General features: G+C 40.7%; 1 protein-coding gene across 1 annotated transcript in view; it reads right to left on the bottom strand.

Moving 5' to 3' along the window:
* Positions 1 to 2684: 2684 nt before the first annotated feature.
* The window catches only part of TPPP (tubulin polymerization promoting protein), a 137324-nt gene continuing 119500 nt past the window's right edge, over positions 2685 to 20508 (bottom strand). The window contains exons 3-4 of the mRNA XM_027869001.1: positions 10625 to 10778; positions 2685 to 3597 (exon numbers count right to left, since the gene is read on the bottom strand). Coding sequence (XP_027724802.1) covers positions 3403 to 3597; positions 10625 to 10778 — 349 coding nt within the window. The 3' untranslated portion in view covers positions 2685 to 3402. The remainder of the gene's footprint in view (positions 3598 to 10624; positions 10779 to 20508) is intronic.

Genomic DNA, 20508 nt, shown 5'->3' with positions numbered 1-20508 from the left:
ATACATCAATAATACAAGGGAAATGACTAAGAAATCTTTGTTCTATTTCCTGCCTCACCTCAGCAAGGCCCTCAAATGCCCAGGAATTTGCATTGGTGCAGGTGCTTTCAGAAGCTGTTTTGCTGGGTATGGAGAATTAGAAAAGAGCCTTTTACTCTTTTAGCTGGATAAAACAAGCCAGACTGCCAGTCCATGGGCTAAACCTGAATGGGAAGCAAGCCCCAGCTGGAGGTTTGCTTCCCAGGGCCTAGGACCACAAGCTAAAGCATAACAAAGCCTGGCAATACTCAATTAGCATAATTTAGTCCCTAGGAGCAGTGTGAATTAATTAACTCAATATTGAATCAGCTGACATAGTTAATTTCCTAGGAAGAATTTGTTTACATGATAGTAAAAGAGACTCTGCTTTATTTATGTCTCCCCTTGTTTGTGACCTCCTGGGGTGCAGGGACAAAATCATATACCTTTAGATCTCCCCTGGTGCTTAGCATAATTTTTGTTGAACTAGTGAGTGAAAGAATGAGTGAACTGAATGAATAAAGTAAATGGATGTGTTGATTTATGTGGTAATTGTGGGAAGGCTGGGTCAGGAAATCTTTCAGTATCTAAATACCATGACATTATCCATGAAAACTAAACAGGATACTACATAGAAATCATCAGTTTCCACCTTCTTTTTGGCCAAAAGTGAAGCATTTCTTAAATGCTACCAGCTAATGCTTCCTTTGCTGGTTAGGGAGCAGGACCCTTGGAACCTGAGGTATTCGGTGCACAGTCTGTGTCTGCCCATCTTTAAAAAAAAAAACAAAAAAAAACCCCAACACCACAAGATATGGAGTTTATCTTTCAGGCTCTCAAGCTTCAGGGTGGGTGGGGGAGAAACATTCCAAAGCTTTCCCTGCCCTTATGCTTGCCTAGCAAGTGAATAAATTCACTCTTGGGAGGCGTGGCCCTACTAGCTATCTATACCTCCACATAATGCTCAGCTCACAATAAAAACCTACAGTCACATCTTCCATAAAGCTTTATATAAATATTCCCATGACTAAAACGGTGTTGAATACAAAGTAAAGATTCCTGAGACCTAAATAAACATGCATGTTTAACAAATTGGCAAATGTAGTAATACTAAGAAAATGTTACCTCAGCTACAAATATTGAGTATGGATGCAGTTGGAAATGTTTGTAGACACTTCTTTTTTATGGTTTGTGAAAGAGGCAGGGACCCTGTTTAACATAAGATTGCAAAGACAGAAATAACAACAACAGCAGCAAAAATGTTAAGACTGTAATGCCTCCACAAAAATATCTTGCTAACTTCAAGAAACCTGAACATTGCAGTGATGGCAACGGATTGAGAAACGCTAACACAAGACAGTACCCAGGGCATGCTGAAAAATGGACTCATGGCTGTGTTTCTCTTTTCTCGAAAACACAAAACAAAATCCAAACAAAAATCCGGGGCCTAAGAGAGACTTCTTTCCTTTGTTTATTTTTGTTGTTTTGGTTTCACGTCCTGTTAGGGATTGGAAGAGTTCAGGGGAGGCCAAGTTTATAAAGGAGGCTTCCAAGGGAAACTCAGTTAAGAGTAAATTGCTGTTTAAAAAAAAAGAGCAAAAGACTATTCAAGAGTTTTTTAAAAAGGGGAGAGAGGGTTGATTCTGACTGGATATTGTCAGTTCCAGAGGGTATTATTGACTTTATGTTCAAAGCCGGCATACATAATCCCATCCTGATTACACTCTGAAAGATGCCTCTAATCTGTATTAAATCCAAAATGGGAAAAGGGACAAACAGAGAGAGACTGTAAAGTTGATTAAACTTTAATAGCCAAAGTTACATATTATTAAAGTTAATGCATGAACTCCATTTCACAAAAGGAAAAACAAAGCTTTAAATGGTCAACTGCAAATGCCCAGGCTAAAAAAAAAAATCATCATTCATTTTCATTGCATGTTTTGGACTTAACGATGTGTTGGTTTTAGTTTGAAAGAGGGGGAAAATAGTGACAAATAATGAGTTTTTTCTGGACTTCTGCTGGCAGGATAGAAAACATAAAAGCCGTTGCAATGGTTGGAACTCTTTTTTTGCATTAAGTAATCTGAAATGAGCACTCTGTGACACATACCAATGCCTTTCATAAATTGCTCACATGCTTCATAAATATTAGAAGACTTTATTTCAAACTCTAAGCCATTTTTCTGCTGCTCTAGAGAGGGAGGAGAGGTGAGGGGATGATTAGCTTTTTGTAAACTGGGAAGTTTTCGTGTCCTACCTCGTAAGACTTTCTTCCCATTCATTTGACCTTGTTATTTGAGATTTCTAACTTCGTCACCTCAGAGCTAGCATATAAGCAAACACCATGTAGATGTGTGGAGTTGTGCTCACATGTATTAGGCTTCTGCCCCTTACACAAACACACAGCATGGCAGTGTGAACCAAATTCTGGGCAAAACCTCTCAGTAGTGTTAGGGTTAGCCTTTGCATGTTAAACAATGTACGTGAGACTCCCCCCGATGCCCTTCGCACCCACTATGTGGCAGTGTAAGCCTAGAAACAAATTGTGGCCATCCTTTAATCTTGTTTTCTGCCACCTAAGGCTTAGTTTAGTTGTCTTTATAGTTCTGGTTAGTAGATTAGCTCTAATTGCCTCCAGCCTCCCCCTTCCCCCCCTCCCACCCCCAGTCCCTTATATGTGTTGGTGATTTGGATTAAAGTGGGTATGGTTCACATAAGGGGAAGAGGCCACTTTAGACATATGGAGATGTGCCCTGTTAATCCCCCTGCTCACATACTAATCATCCAGGAGCTCATTTCTCTGGCTTTCCAGGAAGAAACTTCCTCTGCTTGGAAATAGGGTAGTAATACGGATCTATGGAAGTCTCTTTGGAAAAATAGCCATTTACTTCCCAGTTTAATGCTCAGCATTTTGTCTCCGAGGGCAGAGTGGACTCATTAGAAGGGAATCAGGCATGGCCAGACCCCCAACCCACTCAAGTGGGAGATGTTCTTCTGAAAGATACTCTGCCAAACATGAAGCAGGCCAGGAGAACACTCCATTTGAGGGGTAAAAGGAGACCCTGAAGCAACACTGAACATTTGGGAATGTTGGCCTCTTAGTGCTACTGATATGGTGTGGATCAGAAAGAAAAAAAAAAAGACATTTCCATTTGGTTTCCTGCCTAAAGCTCAGAGACTCTTTTTTTCCTTTTGCTTTTGCCCACGTTAAACATGAGGAATGTAAAGAAGTGTTGCCCTGTGTTGTGAGGACCTCAGCAGGTGGTAGAATAAGTTCCAGTTCCTGAAAACAATTTCCAACATCATCACCTTCTCATTCATGCCAACCTGAACAGTGTGCCATCGCCGTCCTGACAATGCTTGCTTGTTGTCCGTACGAGACGCCTATTTCCCTCCTTGGACTTTATGGTCGTATGTGCCCGCATGCTTATATCCAGGCACGTAGCCTGACTCATCCACCAAGTCCACTCTCCCCGCCTTGCCCTTCCCCTTGCCAGATGGATCGAACCTCTCCTTGTGGGAACCAGTGAATTTGGATGTATCTGTAAGTCGTGACACGGTTGGAGAGGAGATGGCTTTCTGTAGTGGAGATGCAAGAAGGTTGACCAGGCATGGGGAGGAGAAGGGTGAGAGAGAGAGAGAGGAAAAAAGAAGGAAAAGGCAGAGGGGTAAATATGTAAAATAAACATTTCTTGTCAACCAGTTCAATTTAATTGGACGTATGCTAAGGCACTATGCTAGTCAATATGGTTACAGAGATATATACAATCTAGGCCTTACTCTCTAGGATAGGGGTTCTTAACCTAGGGTTAATGAGTGGGGGAGATACCTATACCAAATAATAGGACCACGTGGGAATGGATAGCTCCCCCCCTCCATCCCCCCCACCTCATTTCTGTCTATTCAAATCCCTCTTTTCATTAAAGCTTTACCTCAAAATTAAAAAAAAAAAATAAAAAAAAAAGAGTGGCTAGGTGGCGCTGTGGATAGAGCATCAGCCCTGGAGTTAGGAGGACCTCAGTTCAAATCTGGCCTCAGACACTTGACATTTACTAGCTATGTGATACTGGGCAAGTCACTTAATCCGAATTGCCTCACAAAGAAAGGAAAAAAAAATTTACCTCAAAGGCCTCCCAGGGCAGTAGGGAAAAGGGTAGGAGAGATCTTAATAGCTTTTATTAGACAACGCATGTTTCCTAATAAGTTTGGAACCCAGGCGATGGGCGTTTTAAAATATGAGAAAGGAATAGTGTGTGGTGTTAGGAGTGATGGCCTAAATGTACTGATTATATATTCTGCTGTTAGAAGCAGAAGGATGGCAAAGGCCCAGAATAACCCCAGCTCTGGGCCCAACCAAAGCCTGAACTCATGGACTTTAGAAACTGAGTGATATTGATTCTGTGGCCCAGTGGAAGCTCAGAGCTTGCGCTTCCCCCAAAATACTGAATTTGCAAGGTCTTTCTAGGTGGTGTAGTAGATAGAATGCTGCGCCTGGAGTTGGGAAGATTCCTCTTCCTGAGTTCAAATCTGTCCTCAGACACTTACTAGCTGTGTGACCTTGGGCAAGTCACTTAACTCTGCCTCAGTTTCCTCATCTCTAAAATGAGCTGGAAAAGGAAATAGCAAACCATTCTGGTATCTGTGCCAGTAAAACCCCAGATGGGGTCACAACGAGTCAGATACCACTCAAAAGACCAAACAACAATAATTGTATGTTCCACCATGTCTGGCTGTCATGGATCTACTACTATATGTTAGCTTAAATTTTTAGGAATTTTATTAGTCTGTTGTCTTTAAGAATAGTCCTGGTGAATACTGTTCAAAACAAACAAACAGCAAAATAAACCTTAGGCTCTAAAAATTCTATCCAAACAGTAAAATTTGAATTTGCTGAACCTACATGAATAACCCTTCTACAAACCCCTGCCCTCCCTCCCATCACCACCCTAAAACATCCTTTGGCTGTTTCACTCCCATCCCAAACAAATTACTTAAGGAAACAGGAACCTGTCTTACCCAAATATGCAGTGTCCTATAAAACAAAATGAGAAGGGAACCAAGGATCTAAAGTACAGTAAAATCCCATCCCCTTTACTCCCAATACAGTATAAGTTCCTTGACATGGAATGTTTGATTATTGTCTGTCTCCTCAGTGTCAAGCACAGTGCCTGGCATACAGTAGGTGCTTAATAAATGCTTGCTGAATTTACTGCAAAATAATTCTTTTAGGTATCTATTTCATAAGTCACATTAGGTATATCTTATCTTTCTTGCAGACTGTGTGCAAAGACTGGTGTTTATTGTCCTGCCTGGGCTTATTATTCTTAACAACTAATACTTATATAGCACTTTTAAGGTTTGCAAAGTGCCAGACTTCTAAAGTGAGGAGTGATGAGGAAAAAAAAAGGCAAAGGCAAACTCAGAGAAGGTTGGGGTACATAATTGGCACCCAAATGTTTCACAAACGAGTGAATGATTTCAGAAAAACATGACAAGGCCTAAATGAACTGATGCAAAGTGAAGTGAGAAAAACTGGAAAATCACTCTGCACAGTAACAGCAGTGTTGCAATGATGAACTGTGAAAGACTTGGCCAATCCAGTGATCCAAGACAATTCCAAAGGACTCATGATGAAAAAATGCTATTCACCTCCAAAGAGAGGACATGATGAACTCTGAGGGCAAAGGAAAGAATAATTTTATCACTTTCTTTATTTTTCTTGCCTTTTAAAAATATGGCTAATATAGAAGCATATTTTGCATGATTTCACATGTATAATTGATATCATAATTCTTGCCTTCTTGGTAGATGTGGGAGTGGGAAGGAGGAGAGAATCTGGAACTCAAAATTTAAAAAGAACTTTAAAATAAATGAGTAATTTTAAAATAATTTTAATTTTAATAATAATTTTAAAATAAATGAAATTTTAAAATATTTTTAAAAATTAAATGAGTGGGTACATACACATATATATCTATATATGACATAGACATGGTATATATATATATATGTGTATGTGTGTATGTATATAAGTGTATATATATATGTATATGTATATATGTATATAGAATAGAAATAGGTTTTAAGAAAATCCATAGCCAGAAGTGGTTAGTAAGTTCAGTGCTAAATGAGGTTGGCCTATGAAGACCAAATTGGGTAAATCCATTGAGTAGAATAGAGTGCATCCTAGAAAATTCATTAATTTGGTTCTTGTCATGTATAACTGATACAGCTTACTGCACAAACATTTCATTCTCAGAAATTTGCACCAATCATAAGCACACTTCTACATTAATTCTGAATTCTTTATTCCACATTCATCCTGGGCTGGGTTCCAGTTGGCCATAGGGTATGGCTAAATAGTAAAACAAACCACATGGAGCTTTGAATGATCTGGATTGTGGACATTGACCAGGTTTTCTCCAGTCTGAGAGTGTCAGATGAGCCCTCAGATATTTCTTGGAAGATATTTTATGGTGCAGAGGGAAAAAAAAACAAAAACAAAAACAAAAAAACAACATTGGAGTAGGAGGAAGGAGATCTGGGTTCTTATCCAAACTCTGCCACTGATGACCTGTGTGACCTTGGGCAAGTTCACTTAGCCTTTGAGCCTCAACTTCTTCATCTGCAAATGGGGATAGTAATGTGTCTATAGACTCAAAGGAAATTATGGCATAAAAGCACTTAAACTTGTTATGTATCCCACAACATCCCTGACAGATGGTCATTCAGCCTGTGCTTAAACACTTCCACTGACAAAGAACTCATTATCTCACAAAATTTTAGCTTACTGCATTTTTGGACAATTCTGTTACTCCCCCAACTTCTGAATGTTAGAAGACCCCAATGATAATCTAAATGGGCCCAGTTTAAGAAAAAAAAAGTTGGCTAAAGTAGCCAGGACATGATAAACTCAACAGTGAAATTAGAATTTCCTGCTGTGTTGGGAACCTGGTCAAGTAAGACTGAAATGAATAGAATCAACCTCAAGACAAACACTTTCTTTTATCTTCTTCAGAATTCAAGGATGCTATGAAATGCTATCTAACCCTCCAAAAATACCCAGGGACTTAACCTTTTATGACCCAATCTTTTCTTAGATGTGTTGACAGTGCTATCATTCAATGCCAGTATAGTGTGGTACAGTGGTCCTCAAAGTTTTGGGCCTTGGGACCCCTTTGTAAGCTTCAAAATTATTGAGGACCCCTCAAAGACCATTTGTTTATTTCTGTCATATCTATCAATATTCACCATATTAGAAATTACAATGTCAAATATTTTATGCAAATAGTTTTGACCTTGCAGATCCCCTAAAAGGGTCTCAGGAGCCCCCAAAGGTCCCTAGACCACACTTTGAGTATTAGTGGTATAAATGGACTTGGAGTCAGAAAGACTTAGGTTCAAATTCCACCTCAAGCATTTATAAGGTGTACACCTCTTGGCAAGTCATCTACTCTCTCTGTGGCTCAGTTTCTTTATCTGTAAAATGAAGGGGTTAGACTCAGTAGCTTATCAGTTATTATATCAGCTCCTCATGCCATCTCATGGGTTCAACTCTAGCTGCTCAGTGTCTGAAATGTTAATCCTCTCCCTGTCCTCTGATACTGATGGGCAGTGCAAAATTGCTAAGTCTATATTTGTCTTCATCAACATTCTTGGAATCTTTCTTACTCTTGTTTGTTTTTCCCTCAATATCAATTGCTCGTTGCTCTCATGCTTTCTTAACCACTTATTTTACAGAGCCTGCTCCCAGAAAAGGGTCTGATAGATTCATTTGCACTGAGGTATGAATGACTGAAAGATTTAGGAAGTCACCCTTCCCAAGGACATTTTAACAAAGGACAAAGCCTAGAGATAATACAAGGTAGATTTTCAGTTATCAGTGACTAATATAAAGAGAGGTATTAGAAAGGAGGACGTAAAAGGACTTTTCCTCCCTCTTCAAATTATAGCAAGCTGGCAACTCATCCACCTTGCTTATTATGTAGCAGAGTGACTGAAATCCTCCGCAAGCAGACTAAGATTCAGCATGGATGGCGAAAACAAAACAAAGACAACTCCTTACTCACTCTTCTGTGAATAGACAGTACTTAGTTCCTGCTCTCCCTTAAAATCTATAGGTACTCATTGCAAATGTGCTTGAAGTCTAATCATAATGCTAGTTTCAATCACAGATTGTAAATTTTATGAGATTAAGAGGTGATTGAGTACAACTCAATTTACAAATGAGGAAACAGGATAAGAGAAATTAAGTGACTTGCCCAGGGCAGTAGGTAGTAGAGTCAGGATTTGGACCCAGGCCCTCTGATTTAAAACCTAGAATACTCTACTGTAAGGGCTGTCAAATTCAACCAAGAATGGGGACCACCAAACCATCCCTAAGCATTCCTGTGGACTGCATATTGACTTAGAAAACTAGATATTGAAAGACTTAGCTACTTGGGTCAAGATAATGATCCAAGACAAGGATCCATGATGATAAATACTATCTATCTCCAGAGAGAGGACTGATGAACTCTGAGTGTGGATTGAAGAATACATTTAAAACTTTCTTTACTTGTATTGAGGTTTTTTTGTGTGTGTTTTGCAACATGGCTAATGTGGAAATATGTTTTGCATGATTTCACATGAATAATCAATATCTATTGCTTGCCTTCTCAAGTGGTGGGGTGGGGGACAGGAGGGAGAGAGAGCATTTGGAGCTCAAAATTTTTTAAAATGAATGTTAAATTTTTTTAAAAAATATAATTGAGAAATATTTAATGAAACATGAAAATATATAAAATATTATTAATATTATTATTCCATATTAACATTTTACATGTTAACATATTACATATTATTACATATTAACAAAATAATCTGTTCTGTTGTATTTTGATTTGTTTAAAAAAATATTTCCCAATTACATTTTAATCTGGGTTCCCATAACGCTCAGCAGCCTGCCCTCTGATACCTCTGTTCTACTGCACCTTGCTTATTGTTGTTGTTTAGTCGTGTCCAATTCTTCGTGACCTCATTTTGGGTTTTCTTGGCAAAAATACTGGAATGGTTTGCCATTTCTTCCTTCAGCTCATTTTGCAGATGAGGAAACTGAGGCAAATAGGGTAAAGTGACTTACCCAGGGTCACACAGCCAATACGTATCTGAGGCTGGATTTGAACTCAGGAAGATGATTCGTCCTGACTCCAGGCCTGCCACTCTATCCACTGTACCACCTGCATCCCACTGTACCATGCTACCTCCATTAAAAAAATAAAATTAAATCAGAAGGTTCAGAAGATAGGCACACTGTGGGCCATGGAGCCTCATCTAGCCCAGACTCTTCATTTAAAGGTGAGAAAACTGAGCCCCAGGGAAGTGATTTGCCCAAGATCTCACAGTTAGGAGCAGATGAGACTAAATGTTAGTGCAACATGTCTAGCTCTCACTTGGCTGCAAAGCATGAATACTACGGAGACTGAACTTTTGTTGGGAAGGTCCATTTGAGTGGCTTTAAGTGATAGTAATGTTGTTGGAGGGACACTAATCCTGCCTGTACCTCATTTTCATTAATTCATTCGATAAACATTTATTAAGCACCTACTATACGCCAGGCACTATGCTAAGCTCTGGGGATAAAAAAAGAGGCAAAAGACAGTCCCTGATCTCAAGGAGCTTGCAATCTAATGGGAGAGACAATATATAAACAAATATATACAAAGCAAGCTACATACAGAATAAATAAAAAATAATTGGGGGGAAGGGAAGCACTGAAATTAAGAAGAGTTGAGGAAGACTTCCTGAAGAAGGTGGGATTTTAGTTGGGACTTAAAGGAAGCCAGGGAGGTCAGTAGTCAGAATGGAGTGGGGAAGAGTGTTCCAGGCACAGGGAACAACCAGGCAGAATGCCTGGAGCCAAGAGATGTCTTGTTCATGCAGCAGCCAGGAGGCCAGTATCACTGGATCAAAGAGTATATGTTAGGGAGTAAGGTGTAAGAAGATTGGAAAGGTAGGACGGGGCTAGGTTTTGAAGGGCTTTGAATGCCAAAAAAAAGCATTTTGTATTTGCTCCTGGAGTCAATAGGAAGCCACTGGAGTTTACTGAGGAGGGGAGACATGGTCAGACCTGAGTTTTAGGAAAATCACTTTAGTGGCTGAATGGAGGATGGATTGGAGTGGAGAGAGACTTGAGGCAGGCAGACCCACCAGCAGGTTATTGAAATACTCCAAGCGTGAGGTGATGAGGACCTGCCCAGAGGTAAAGTGGATTTTGGTTAAGGTCCCATGGTTCCCAGATAGCCTTGGGCATCTGAGGTCCTATGCCACCGTCCTATGCCAGGAAATCAGAAGGGGAAGTGATCAGGCAGTGTCAGGTGAGTGAACACTGCCCCTCATCAGTCCTTTAGTGCACCTCCCCCTCCACGTCCATTGCTGCCCATTCTCCTTCCCTCCTCGTTCCTCCCTTCTCCTCCTCTACCATGACTCAGAGTTGTGATATAGATACATGAGAGCAAGCCCATTCCTCCTAGCTATTCCTCCCCACCGTACATCCCAAGCACAGCTGGAGGGGAGCCACTCCCCCCAGGTAAAGCCTGAAAGCTAGCCCCATGATGCGTTTCTATACCGTCACTCCTGATATTATTGGGGCTTTTCCTTCGATGAGTTTGTGTATCTCCTGGATCGCCTCCTCATTGCTCTTATCTTTAAATCGCTTCTTTGAGAGTTCTTCCAGAGCTTCTTTAAATTGTTCAAAAGTAATTGTCCTGCAGGACTTCCCTCTGCAATAGAAAAAGAAGAGAACAAGTAGAAGGGTGTAGGGGCTAGTCAGAGAATTGGACATGACGGGCAGTCCTGAGAATGTAAAAATCCAGGTTACTGTGGAGCATCACCACACTGCATGATAAGCCTTAGGGACACACAATTAATTCTCCCATTAGTCTGAGTGACTCAGAAGGGAATTTGAGCTCATTGTATATGGGCTGATCATACCATATGGGGTGTTCCACTGAGTCAACACACTTGTATCATTCCCCACAATGCATCAAGTGTTTTGGATCTGAGGAAGAGTCTGATTAGAGAACATCTAAGGAGGAGTGTTTGTCAAATCATTTTCTAGTTGAAACTGGGGATAGCACTGCCAGTGACAAATGAAATGGTAGGAAAATTGCAGTCAACACAGAAAAAGGCTAGTAGTCTGTGAGAAAAGCTGGTCCAGTGGGACAAGAGGAGACAGCAACACACACACACACACACACACACACACACACACACACACACACACCCCTCCCTCCCAAGTACAATAATGTACTCAATAATGACAGAGAAATTATGTTTTGCCAGCCTGGCTTACTGACCAATTAGAAGTAGGGAACATTTTTAGGGAAATGGCATGTTTGTTCCTTTTTTATTATACAAGGGGATGATTTTGAAGAAATGAGACTAAATCTGCAAGCCACACATGAATCCTAGCATCTCAGAACTGGAAGGGGCCTTTCAACCATCCCATCCATCCCATCTCTGAAAAAGCATTCCCTGTATGACACAGCCTCCCACTTGCCTTTCAGGGATGACAACCCCTTCCACTTTTGTGCAACTAATTGTTCATTAATTTTTCTTTAAATCTAACCTAAATCTGCTTCTCTACAGTTTCTACCCATTGCTTCTGGTTCTGCCCTCTAGGGCCAAATAGAATAAACGTACTATCTGTTCTATATAATGGCCGTTCATATGCTTAAAGGAACTTATGTCCCCACCCCTGTTGTTCAGTTGTTTCAGTCACATCCAACTCTTCATCGACCCCTTTTGGGGATTTTCTTGGTAGAGACACTGGAGTGGTTTGCTATTTCCTTCTCCAGTTCATTTTACAGATGAGGAAACCGAGGCAAACAGGGGTAAGTGATTTGCCCACGATCAAGCAGCTGGTAAGTGTGAGAGTAGGATTTGAATTCACAAAGATAAGTCTTCCTGACTCCAGGCCAAGCACTCTTATCTACTGTGCCACCCAGCTTCCTATCCCCCTTTATCAAAATCTTCTGCAGTTAAAACATGCCCATTTCTTCCAGCAGATGATTCCAATGATTTTCATTGTCTTCAATGATTACACATAGTGCTGACTGGTCTCAGATATAAAAGGAGTAGGAGCTTCCCAGAATGCTGGGAAAGCTACTCTGCCTGCCCTAAAAAACTCCCCTTCTTGACCTGCCATCCATGAAGTTAAAAAAAAAATGCAACATAATTGGTTTCTTTAGTAATTCTGTGCATTTTGTTTTATGAATTCAAAAACATTTGTCTGAGAAGGCATGGCTAAGGCTCACTAGATTGTTAAAGGAGTCCATGACACAAAAGAAAGTTAAGAGCTCCTTCCTTAGAACCTGGAATTCTATCATTAGAGAGTCATTGCTTTGTGTTAAGCATTTTACACCATTAAATGTCTGGGAAGGATCACACATTAAGCGTTATTGGTCATAAATGTGAGTTACTACTACTACTAATACTTTGTTTTGTGTTGTTTGGTTATTTCAGTTGTGTCCAACTCTTTGTAACCCTACTTGAGGTTTTCTTGGCAAAGATAGTGGAGTGGTTTTCCATTCCCTTCTCCAGCTTATTTTACAGATGAGGAACTGAGGCAAACAGGCTTAAGTGACTTGCCCAGGGTCACACAGCTAGTAAGTGTCTGAGGCTGGATTTGAACTCAGGAAGATGAGTCTTCCTGACTCCAGACCTGACACTGTCCACTGCACTACCAAGCTTCCCCAATAATACTTTAATATGGATTAATTTATTTTCTTACTTATAAACAGTTGGGGAATGCTGATATGAGGAAAATGTTGACGGAACAGACCAGTCCAGAGCATGTAGGCCCAGAGGCAGAAGACTGCCATTTTCCTTTAGGTTTTTCCTCTTGTTACTTGTGCAACTTTGGGTCAGTCTCTTCCCTTTTTCATCTCAGTTTCTTCATCTGTCAAATGAAGGGTTTGATCTTGATGTTTTCTAAGATCTCTCCAAATCTTTTAAATTTATGTTTCTATAGAAATAGGGCACTGCCTGGGAAAGGGTAATTGTAGCTAGAGTGGCATAGTAGGGACCCTGGGCACAGGTTAAAGGCATGGGGGGACAGGACAGGACAGGACATGGGCAGGGAACGGGCAGACTGGAGGGCAGCAGAGACAAACTCCATCGGCTTCATAGTTTTGTCCACAGCCACTCTTGCATGCTATTTTTTTTTCTTTTTTTTTCCTATTCTTTCTTTCTTTCTTTTTCTTTTCTTTTCTTTTCTTTTTTTTTTTTTTTACAAAACAATAAAAAGTAAACTGTGAGTATCTTCCTTGGATATGGCCATGTTAAATCAAACAGTTTTCTGAAACCCTGCAGTTTTGGACCCTGTTATTGTGACTCCATTGGATTGGTTGAAGGGATCAGTCAGAGGAACTGTGGGATGCCGGGTTTCAACATGAGGATTAAAATAAAAGCCTATCTGAACACAAGGCCTGCCTGTGCTTACCTGTTATTGTGCCCTCACTGTCTGAATATGATATTTCTAGACTTTACTCCTATGTCTTCTAACTGCCTGCTTATGTCATTGATAAGTTAAATTGGGAGTGAGGCAGTATAACGTGACAGAAGAACCACAAGACTTAGGATCGACATGGCTAAGTTCATGTTCCGGCTCCTTTCCTTACTTCCACAAATGAGATATCTATAAAGAGCCTGCTGTATAGTGGGAGCCATATTAATGCTCATTCTCTCCTCTGACACTGCTGCACTAACCTCCTACAGCCTCTCACGTTGGATTATTTTGCAAGCCGACTGGTTGATCTCTCTGCCGTAAGTCTCTCCTAACTATCTGGTCCATCTTCCAACCAGCCATCAAAGTGATCTTCCCAAAGTACAAGTCTGACCATGTTATCATCTCCCTCCCCTTCAGTAAGCTCCAGGGGCTCCCTATCACCTCCAGGATCAAATATAAAATCTGCTGTTTGGAGTTCAAAGCACTTCATAACCCAGCCCCATTCTCCCTACCTTTCCAGTCTTCTTATACCTTTCATCCCCCAAGCCCTGTCATACTTTATGATCCAGTGCCACCAATCTCCTTGCTTACTCTATCTCCCAAGGCTGGGCATTTTCTCTAATGCCAGTAATGCTCTCCCTCTGCAGGTTGACCTTCTGGCTGCCTTTAAGTCCCAGCTAAAATTTTTTCCAGGAAATCTTTCCCAATCCCCTTTAATTCTAATATCTTCCCTCTGCTGATTATTTCAAATTTATTCCCTCTCAATGCATACATACATACATATATATATCTGTATCTATATATCTTGCTTGCACATCATTGTTTGTCATGGACCTTCAAAGCTGGCTTCTCTCCAGATACCATTTATGGCTCTCTACTTGCTTCTTAAGGTCATTATTAAAGGGCTTTCAGTCTCTTCTTTCAAGTTTTCTACTGGCCTTCTCTGGGGTACTGGCTCCTTCTCCCTAATTCTGTCTGTCACAAAATCATCTGGTGCTTTTCCATCTAATCATCCCACTTTCACTTCCAAGCTTTCTCCTTGTCTGCATCCTAAACATAAGAAAGCCTTGATCTTCTTGTTCTTTTCAGGTGGGCTCAGCCATCTTCTTTCTGTCATTCAAGCAGCTCCTGAAATTATACCTCCTCCTTTTACCCTTACCTTCTACAAAAAACCACATATATTTAGATTCTTCCAAGGCAGCATTTACACAAAAAATTCTGAATAGTATCTCTGTGAATGATCAGGAAATCCAATCTAGAAGCAATGGTTTTTTAACCCAACAAAATATTGAGTAGTTTGTCAACACATCTTCAATTTATCAGTTTATCAATCACCCCCTGCCTATTAAGTGCCTACTATGTGCCAAGCACCATGCTAGGCCCTGGGATACAAAGACAAAATTAAAGCAGTTCTTGACCTCGAGGAACTTTTATTCAACTTATTTGTCTAAAAATTAGTTCATTGGTTCTAACAATCCATATTTATGATCAAGTTGGGGAACGTGTCTAAAACACCTTGTAAACTTTAAACGTGGCTTCAAAAATCCATGGCTTCGCAATGTTTAAGAATATAAATAATAGAACAGATTTCACACAGTCAGGTGCAGGGTTAATTCAGCCCAGCCTCGTGTTCTGCCTTTGGGTAGGCAAGTCACAGAGACCTATGATGGTGCCCTCAAAATATTAAGAATAGCTTCTCTGTTCCCCTCCCCCCCCGTTTTCTTTTCATAGTCCTTTGTAAACTGGGGGAAGTAGGGTGTGTATGGGCTGCAAAAGGCAATAGAAATCTGCCAGCTTTTTAGTTAATTTGATCAAAGGTGACAGCTAAACTGGAAAAGTGGGTAATTGTTCTGTGTAGACATGACCTGTATGTGACTTTGGCAGGGCCAGTTTTCAGAAGCCCTGGAGTGTTGTAAAGACTGATTTCCTTTGTACCTCCTCCCAAATGGTAAACACAACACCCTCCTAGCAACTGACAGCCCTGTGTACCTGGTTTCATATCCTGTTTAAAAACATTCCCTGATTAGAATTTAAAAGATCTAAATAAAATCAATTCCCTTATTCTGTGTCTATGACCTAAGACTCTAAGGGGTGATAGTCACAGGCACAAGAATAAAATGATGGCTCAGGGCAGTCAAATAGAAAAATAGTGGGCATTGAAAACCAAATGAGGTCAGAAGTCAGTGCTCTATTTCCTCAGCTCCACCCAAGGCAAGCCCTGGAACACCATTTCCATTACATCACCCCCACTCCTCAAATGCCCACAATGGCTCCCCTGTTACCTATCAGATGAGATCTAAGCTTCTCTGTGCCTTTGCACATGCCATTCTTTCCATCTGAATACTGTCTCATGTCTGCCATATCATGCCCTTGCCCTTCCTCAAAACTCACCTCTCCCAGGAAGCCTTCTTGGATTGCTTTCTGCTGACTCTGATCTGTACTTTGTGCTTCATTTCCCCACTACTTAGGTACTCTGTACTATAGTCAATCTCTAATCACCCATATTTAAGGAGCCATTTGCACAGAAAATCAGAAGCACAAATAATCCTCATTGTGGTAGTCCTGGCTCTGGTTGTGCCCTTTGGGGCAGGAAGAGGCTATCCTATTGTACCTCATCTTGGCTGGGGGATAGGGATAAGGACAGGCTCAGCAGCATGGAATCATCCATGGCAACAGCTGAGGTCTAGTACAAGATAATGGTGGCCAGGGCAGTGGGACAGGATATACCATAGTCTAAGTTTGGGAAAGGACAGAGGTGATGGTTGTGGTTAATTACCAGGTTATCCAATACAGAATTCGATATCCTCTCAAGGTTGCCCGACTACATATCAATTTGTGCTTATACGCTGCTCTGTATCATCATGAAATGAGAAACCAAAAGTCCTGTCTCTCGATTCAGAATTACTTCTGTTTTATTGGTTCCCTGACATCTCAATTCATGGGGGAGTGGGGACATATGGCAATCTTGACTCCAAATGCTGTCTTCAGAGGAACTTTTATCGTGGGGAGATTGAAAGTCATCCTTAGCAGTTCCTCTCTTGTTCTGGAGCCCTGGCTGGGAGAAGGGAGGAGAAGCTTCCCACATTCCTTCTGGGGCTTTTAACATTAATTGAAATCTTGGGCAGCTAAAATCCATTAGGGCAGCCACTGCTCTGCTGTAGACTAACAGCTTGGTGCCCAACTTATTCACATGACTGAATATTTTGATTAACTGAGAAGGTAGACTCTAATAACACAAAAATAAAATCTTGCACACCCCGCCTCCCCAACTGTATCTGTTCTTATAAGCAATGGCTTTGGAAGGAGAAGGCCATTTATGGTCACTGACAGAAGTCATCGGTGGGAAATGAGGAACCAGGACCACCCAATATTAGCAACAGTAGGAAGAGAGTTGCCCGGGAATACAAGGGGAACATGAAAACCACTGACCCTGCTGAAGGTGCAGCGCTGCTAATGTGGGAACCACCAGGGATAGTCTTCAAATATTCACTCCTAGCTCCTAGCTGCAGTGGTTCAATTGAGAACTAGTATGTTCTGAGGGGTCACTGTGCTGGTGCCTGTCATAGTATATCTGAATTCATGATAATAATAGATTGCAAATAAGCATTCCGTGGCTTTTTTCCTGTGATCAGATTGAGGTTTAGGGCAATGGGAACATCTTTTTGGCCTCGCTTTTAGAAAGGAATTCCTCTCTTCCCATCCCCACCTCCACACCTTTTTTTTTTTGTATGAATGAAAATTCTACAATTCCCAGGTTTTTCTATCTGAGATATGTTTCAAAGGGCTTTATAAGGTGTCTGCTACCACCAGCAGCAAAGAGTTCCAAATACACACGTATGCATACACGAGCGTACACACAGAGCAGTTATGGGTGATATTAGAAAACAAAGCATAATCCTATTATATGTGAAACCACTGTGACTTCAGATCCTGAAGTTATCTAACTGCAGAACTTTATCATAAAACTTCAGGACAAGTGCAATATAACGATCAAATTACTTAATTTTATCATGTTATTTATTTTTAAAACTGAAAGTAAATTTTAGTCTTTATTTCAAAGATTACACATTTTTTTTTGTCTTTACTGTGTTGAGGTATAGTTTTGGATTTAAAAAACTCACACTGGAACATTAGGTAGCTTCAGTTTGCCCTAGAATACCTTTTGGGCTGTGACAATCCAGTCTCTAAATATTGCAATATCAGAATTGGAAGTGACCTTTGAGATCATTTTAAAGGGAAAGAAATTGAGGGCCAAAGAAGTCAATATGGCTGGGGTCATAGAGCTCTTTGATGACTCTTAGCACTTATGTGTGAATTTATTTTTGTGAACGTGTAAAAAAAAAACAAACTGAAAATATGGACCAGTGCTTTTTTGGCCACAGAAAAACTTACTGTACCCAACCTAAATTTCAAAGGGAGTATTTACAGTCTCTGTTGCTGGGCAACTTACTACTCTGTTAGTTGGTATTTGTAGCCTAAGCTGTGGTTTGCTGTGCCAACTTATAGAAGCACTTTGACCAAAGATAAAAAAAAAAAATAAAAAGACTCCAACTTCAGTGACAGCTGTTTATTCAGGTGCAGATGATGGGTGACTGCAAGGACAGGAAAATTGGGAACCGGAAGGAATAAGCTGGAGCTAGAAACCGCACGGAAACCTAATTGAACTTGTAATAACTGAAGGTTGTCAGTGCCAAGTCAAAACCAACACTACCCAGTCCATGTAAACAACAAAGGGAAGACTTTGAAAGAATATATACATTGAAGAAATCACGATTGTTGCCTAAGGTATGGCAGTCAGAATGGTTTTTCTGGCAATGGTAGCTTCTGTTACAATGGTAAAGACAATGTTTCACTGTGATTTATAAATGTCTGTTCTAAGAACTAGCTTAAAAAAAAAAGGTTCTAATGTTTTGCTAAAACCTTGGAACAAAGCAAATATATTGGAGAGGAAAGTCAGTCATCTACTAGTGGGTGGTATGTCCTGAACTCCATCCTCTCCAAGTATTTCTTGGGCCAAGAGGAGGAAGCATCTTCTTGGGCCAACTTCCTCATTTTACAGATGTGGAAACTAAGTCCCAGAGAAGTGACCCGAAGTGCCCAGAGACATTCAGCCGACAAACCTGGGCTAGAACACAATGTCTCTTGGTTCCTCATACTGTGTTCCTGTGCTTTTTAGTAGTCCTTATAAGCTATAGAATATTCCAAACATTAGCTCTGGTTTTAGAAAGGGAAACAGCCATAAAGTTAGTATACTTGTGAGTGTGTATTTTTACATCAAGTCTCTATGGAAACAACTGTCTCTGACATATGCTAACCATTTCCCAAGGTAATTTGAAGAAAAGAGTGCCATTTTATTATGCCATAACCTCCTAGTTCCTGGGATCCTACTCTTGTGTCCGAATTTCTTGATTCCTTGGCTTGGGGCACCATTGGGAAGCCCCTCCCTTTCATTTCCTAAGAGGTTCAGAACCTTTTAAGTTTCATAGTTGATGCTTTTGTGATTTCCACAGTTGTTCATGCAGAACTAGAATTTAGTCATAGTCCCTATCTCCCTTGGCCATTGCTAGTTATTGATATAACCATCTGCTATCTAGACTCATCTTTGTGGGCTCATTGTTCATTTCTTACCACCTCCTCTCCTTATGTTTTTTTGTGGGAGAGACCCTCGGTTCAAACCCCGCTTCCTCCAGGCTCTCCCAGGCCTACAAACCTACCTGAGCTCCTGGTCCTGGTTTCTCTGAGCCTGACTGTCTTCTGTTATCTCCTAAGCCCCAATTACAAAGTTTCTATAGAAAAGATTTTAAAGCACAGAACAGCTATCAGTAGTCATACAGTTCTTCCAACCACTTAATTTTGCAGTAGACTCTCACAAGAAAGAATAGTCCAAAGCAATGTTCAGAAAAAGCATTTATTAATAAGTGGATTGCTTTCAAAGCTGTGAAAGTGACGAATTAGGCAAAACCTACAATGCAGAGAATATTTGTTGAAGGTAAATGCCTCTCACAGTGACAGAAAAGGAAATTCTCACCTGTCTCTGAAAAATGTTTCATTGGGTTTTGTAAGGTATCCAACACCATTACCAGCAAATACTTTCAAACATGTATGCACATGTACACTTCTACATACCTCCACATATGGCAATTTTAAGTGAGATATTACTGGGAAGCAAAGTATAATCCCATCATATGTGTAATCACTGCAATTTCAGATTCTGAAGGTCATAGCTCTAAGGTAAACAGATGCTGGTCATAGAGAATATTTTTGATTCTCAACTGTTTGCTCCAGGGCACTCCTGCTTCTCATTCCTAGGCCTTGACAATCAAATAGCCCACCCTTGCCCTAAACAGACCTAGGAGAAAATTTCAACTTCTTATTTGGAACCTAAATGCCCTAAAGAAAGAAGTGCTAAAGCTTTCATAAACTAAGAGCCACAGCTGAGGTATCACAGGCCAGCTACATTCCGAAGTTCAATTCAGTTCATCCTGAAACTTGTAGATTTAGGTCAGATCAGGATAGGGCTTTCTCCGTCCTCAGGGGATCTGCTCACATGGGGAGCTGCCCCAAGAGGTCTAAACACGCCCCAGACAATACCCAATCCCGAGGGGCTGGTAAACTGGGTCAGTTTAGCACCTACCTCCTACCCACTTGGGGCAAGAGAAACAGGATAAGAAACAACAATGAAAGAAATATAATGAGAAGGAAGTAATAGTTGAGACTCTGCAGGGCCCCTGCTCACCATAGAGGCTTCTGTGTGGCAGCTTGGGTGCAGCCAGCAGGTATGCAATGAATTCTACCTAAGTTTGAGTCTTTGTTGGTCACCAGGACAGGGCTCTATCATATGTCAAATGACCCTTGACTCTCCTTTTCCTATGTCACTATTTACATAGGCTCTCCATTGGCTTTTTACAAAATTCACGTGGCATTTAGGGTATAGGGGAGGGAGTGCTGGACCTGGAGATGGAAAGACCAGAGCTCAAATCCTACCTCAGATGTTTGCCACC

The sequence above is a fragment of the Vombatus ursinus genome, unplaced genomic scaffold, assembly GCF_900497805.2.
Source record: "Vombatus ursinus unplaced genomic scaffold, bare-nosed wombat genome assembly UNPS02014791.1, whole genome shotgun sequence".
Lineage (NCBI taxonomy): Eukaryota > Metazoa > Chordata > Mammalia > Diprotodontia > Vombatidae > Vombatus > Vombatus ursinus.
Note: the sequence above shows the minus strand (reverse complement) of the source record. Positions and strands in the feature narration are given on the sequence as shown.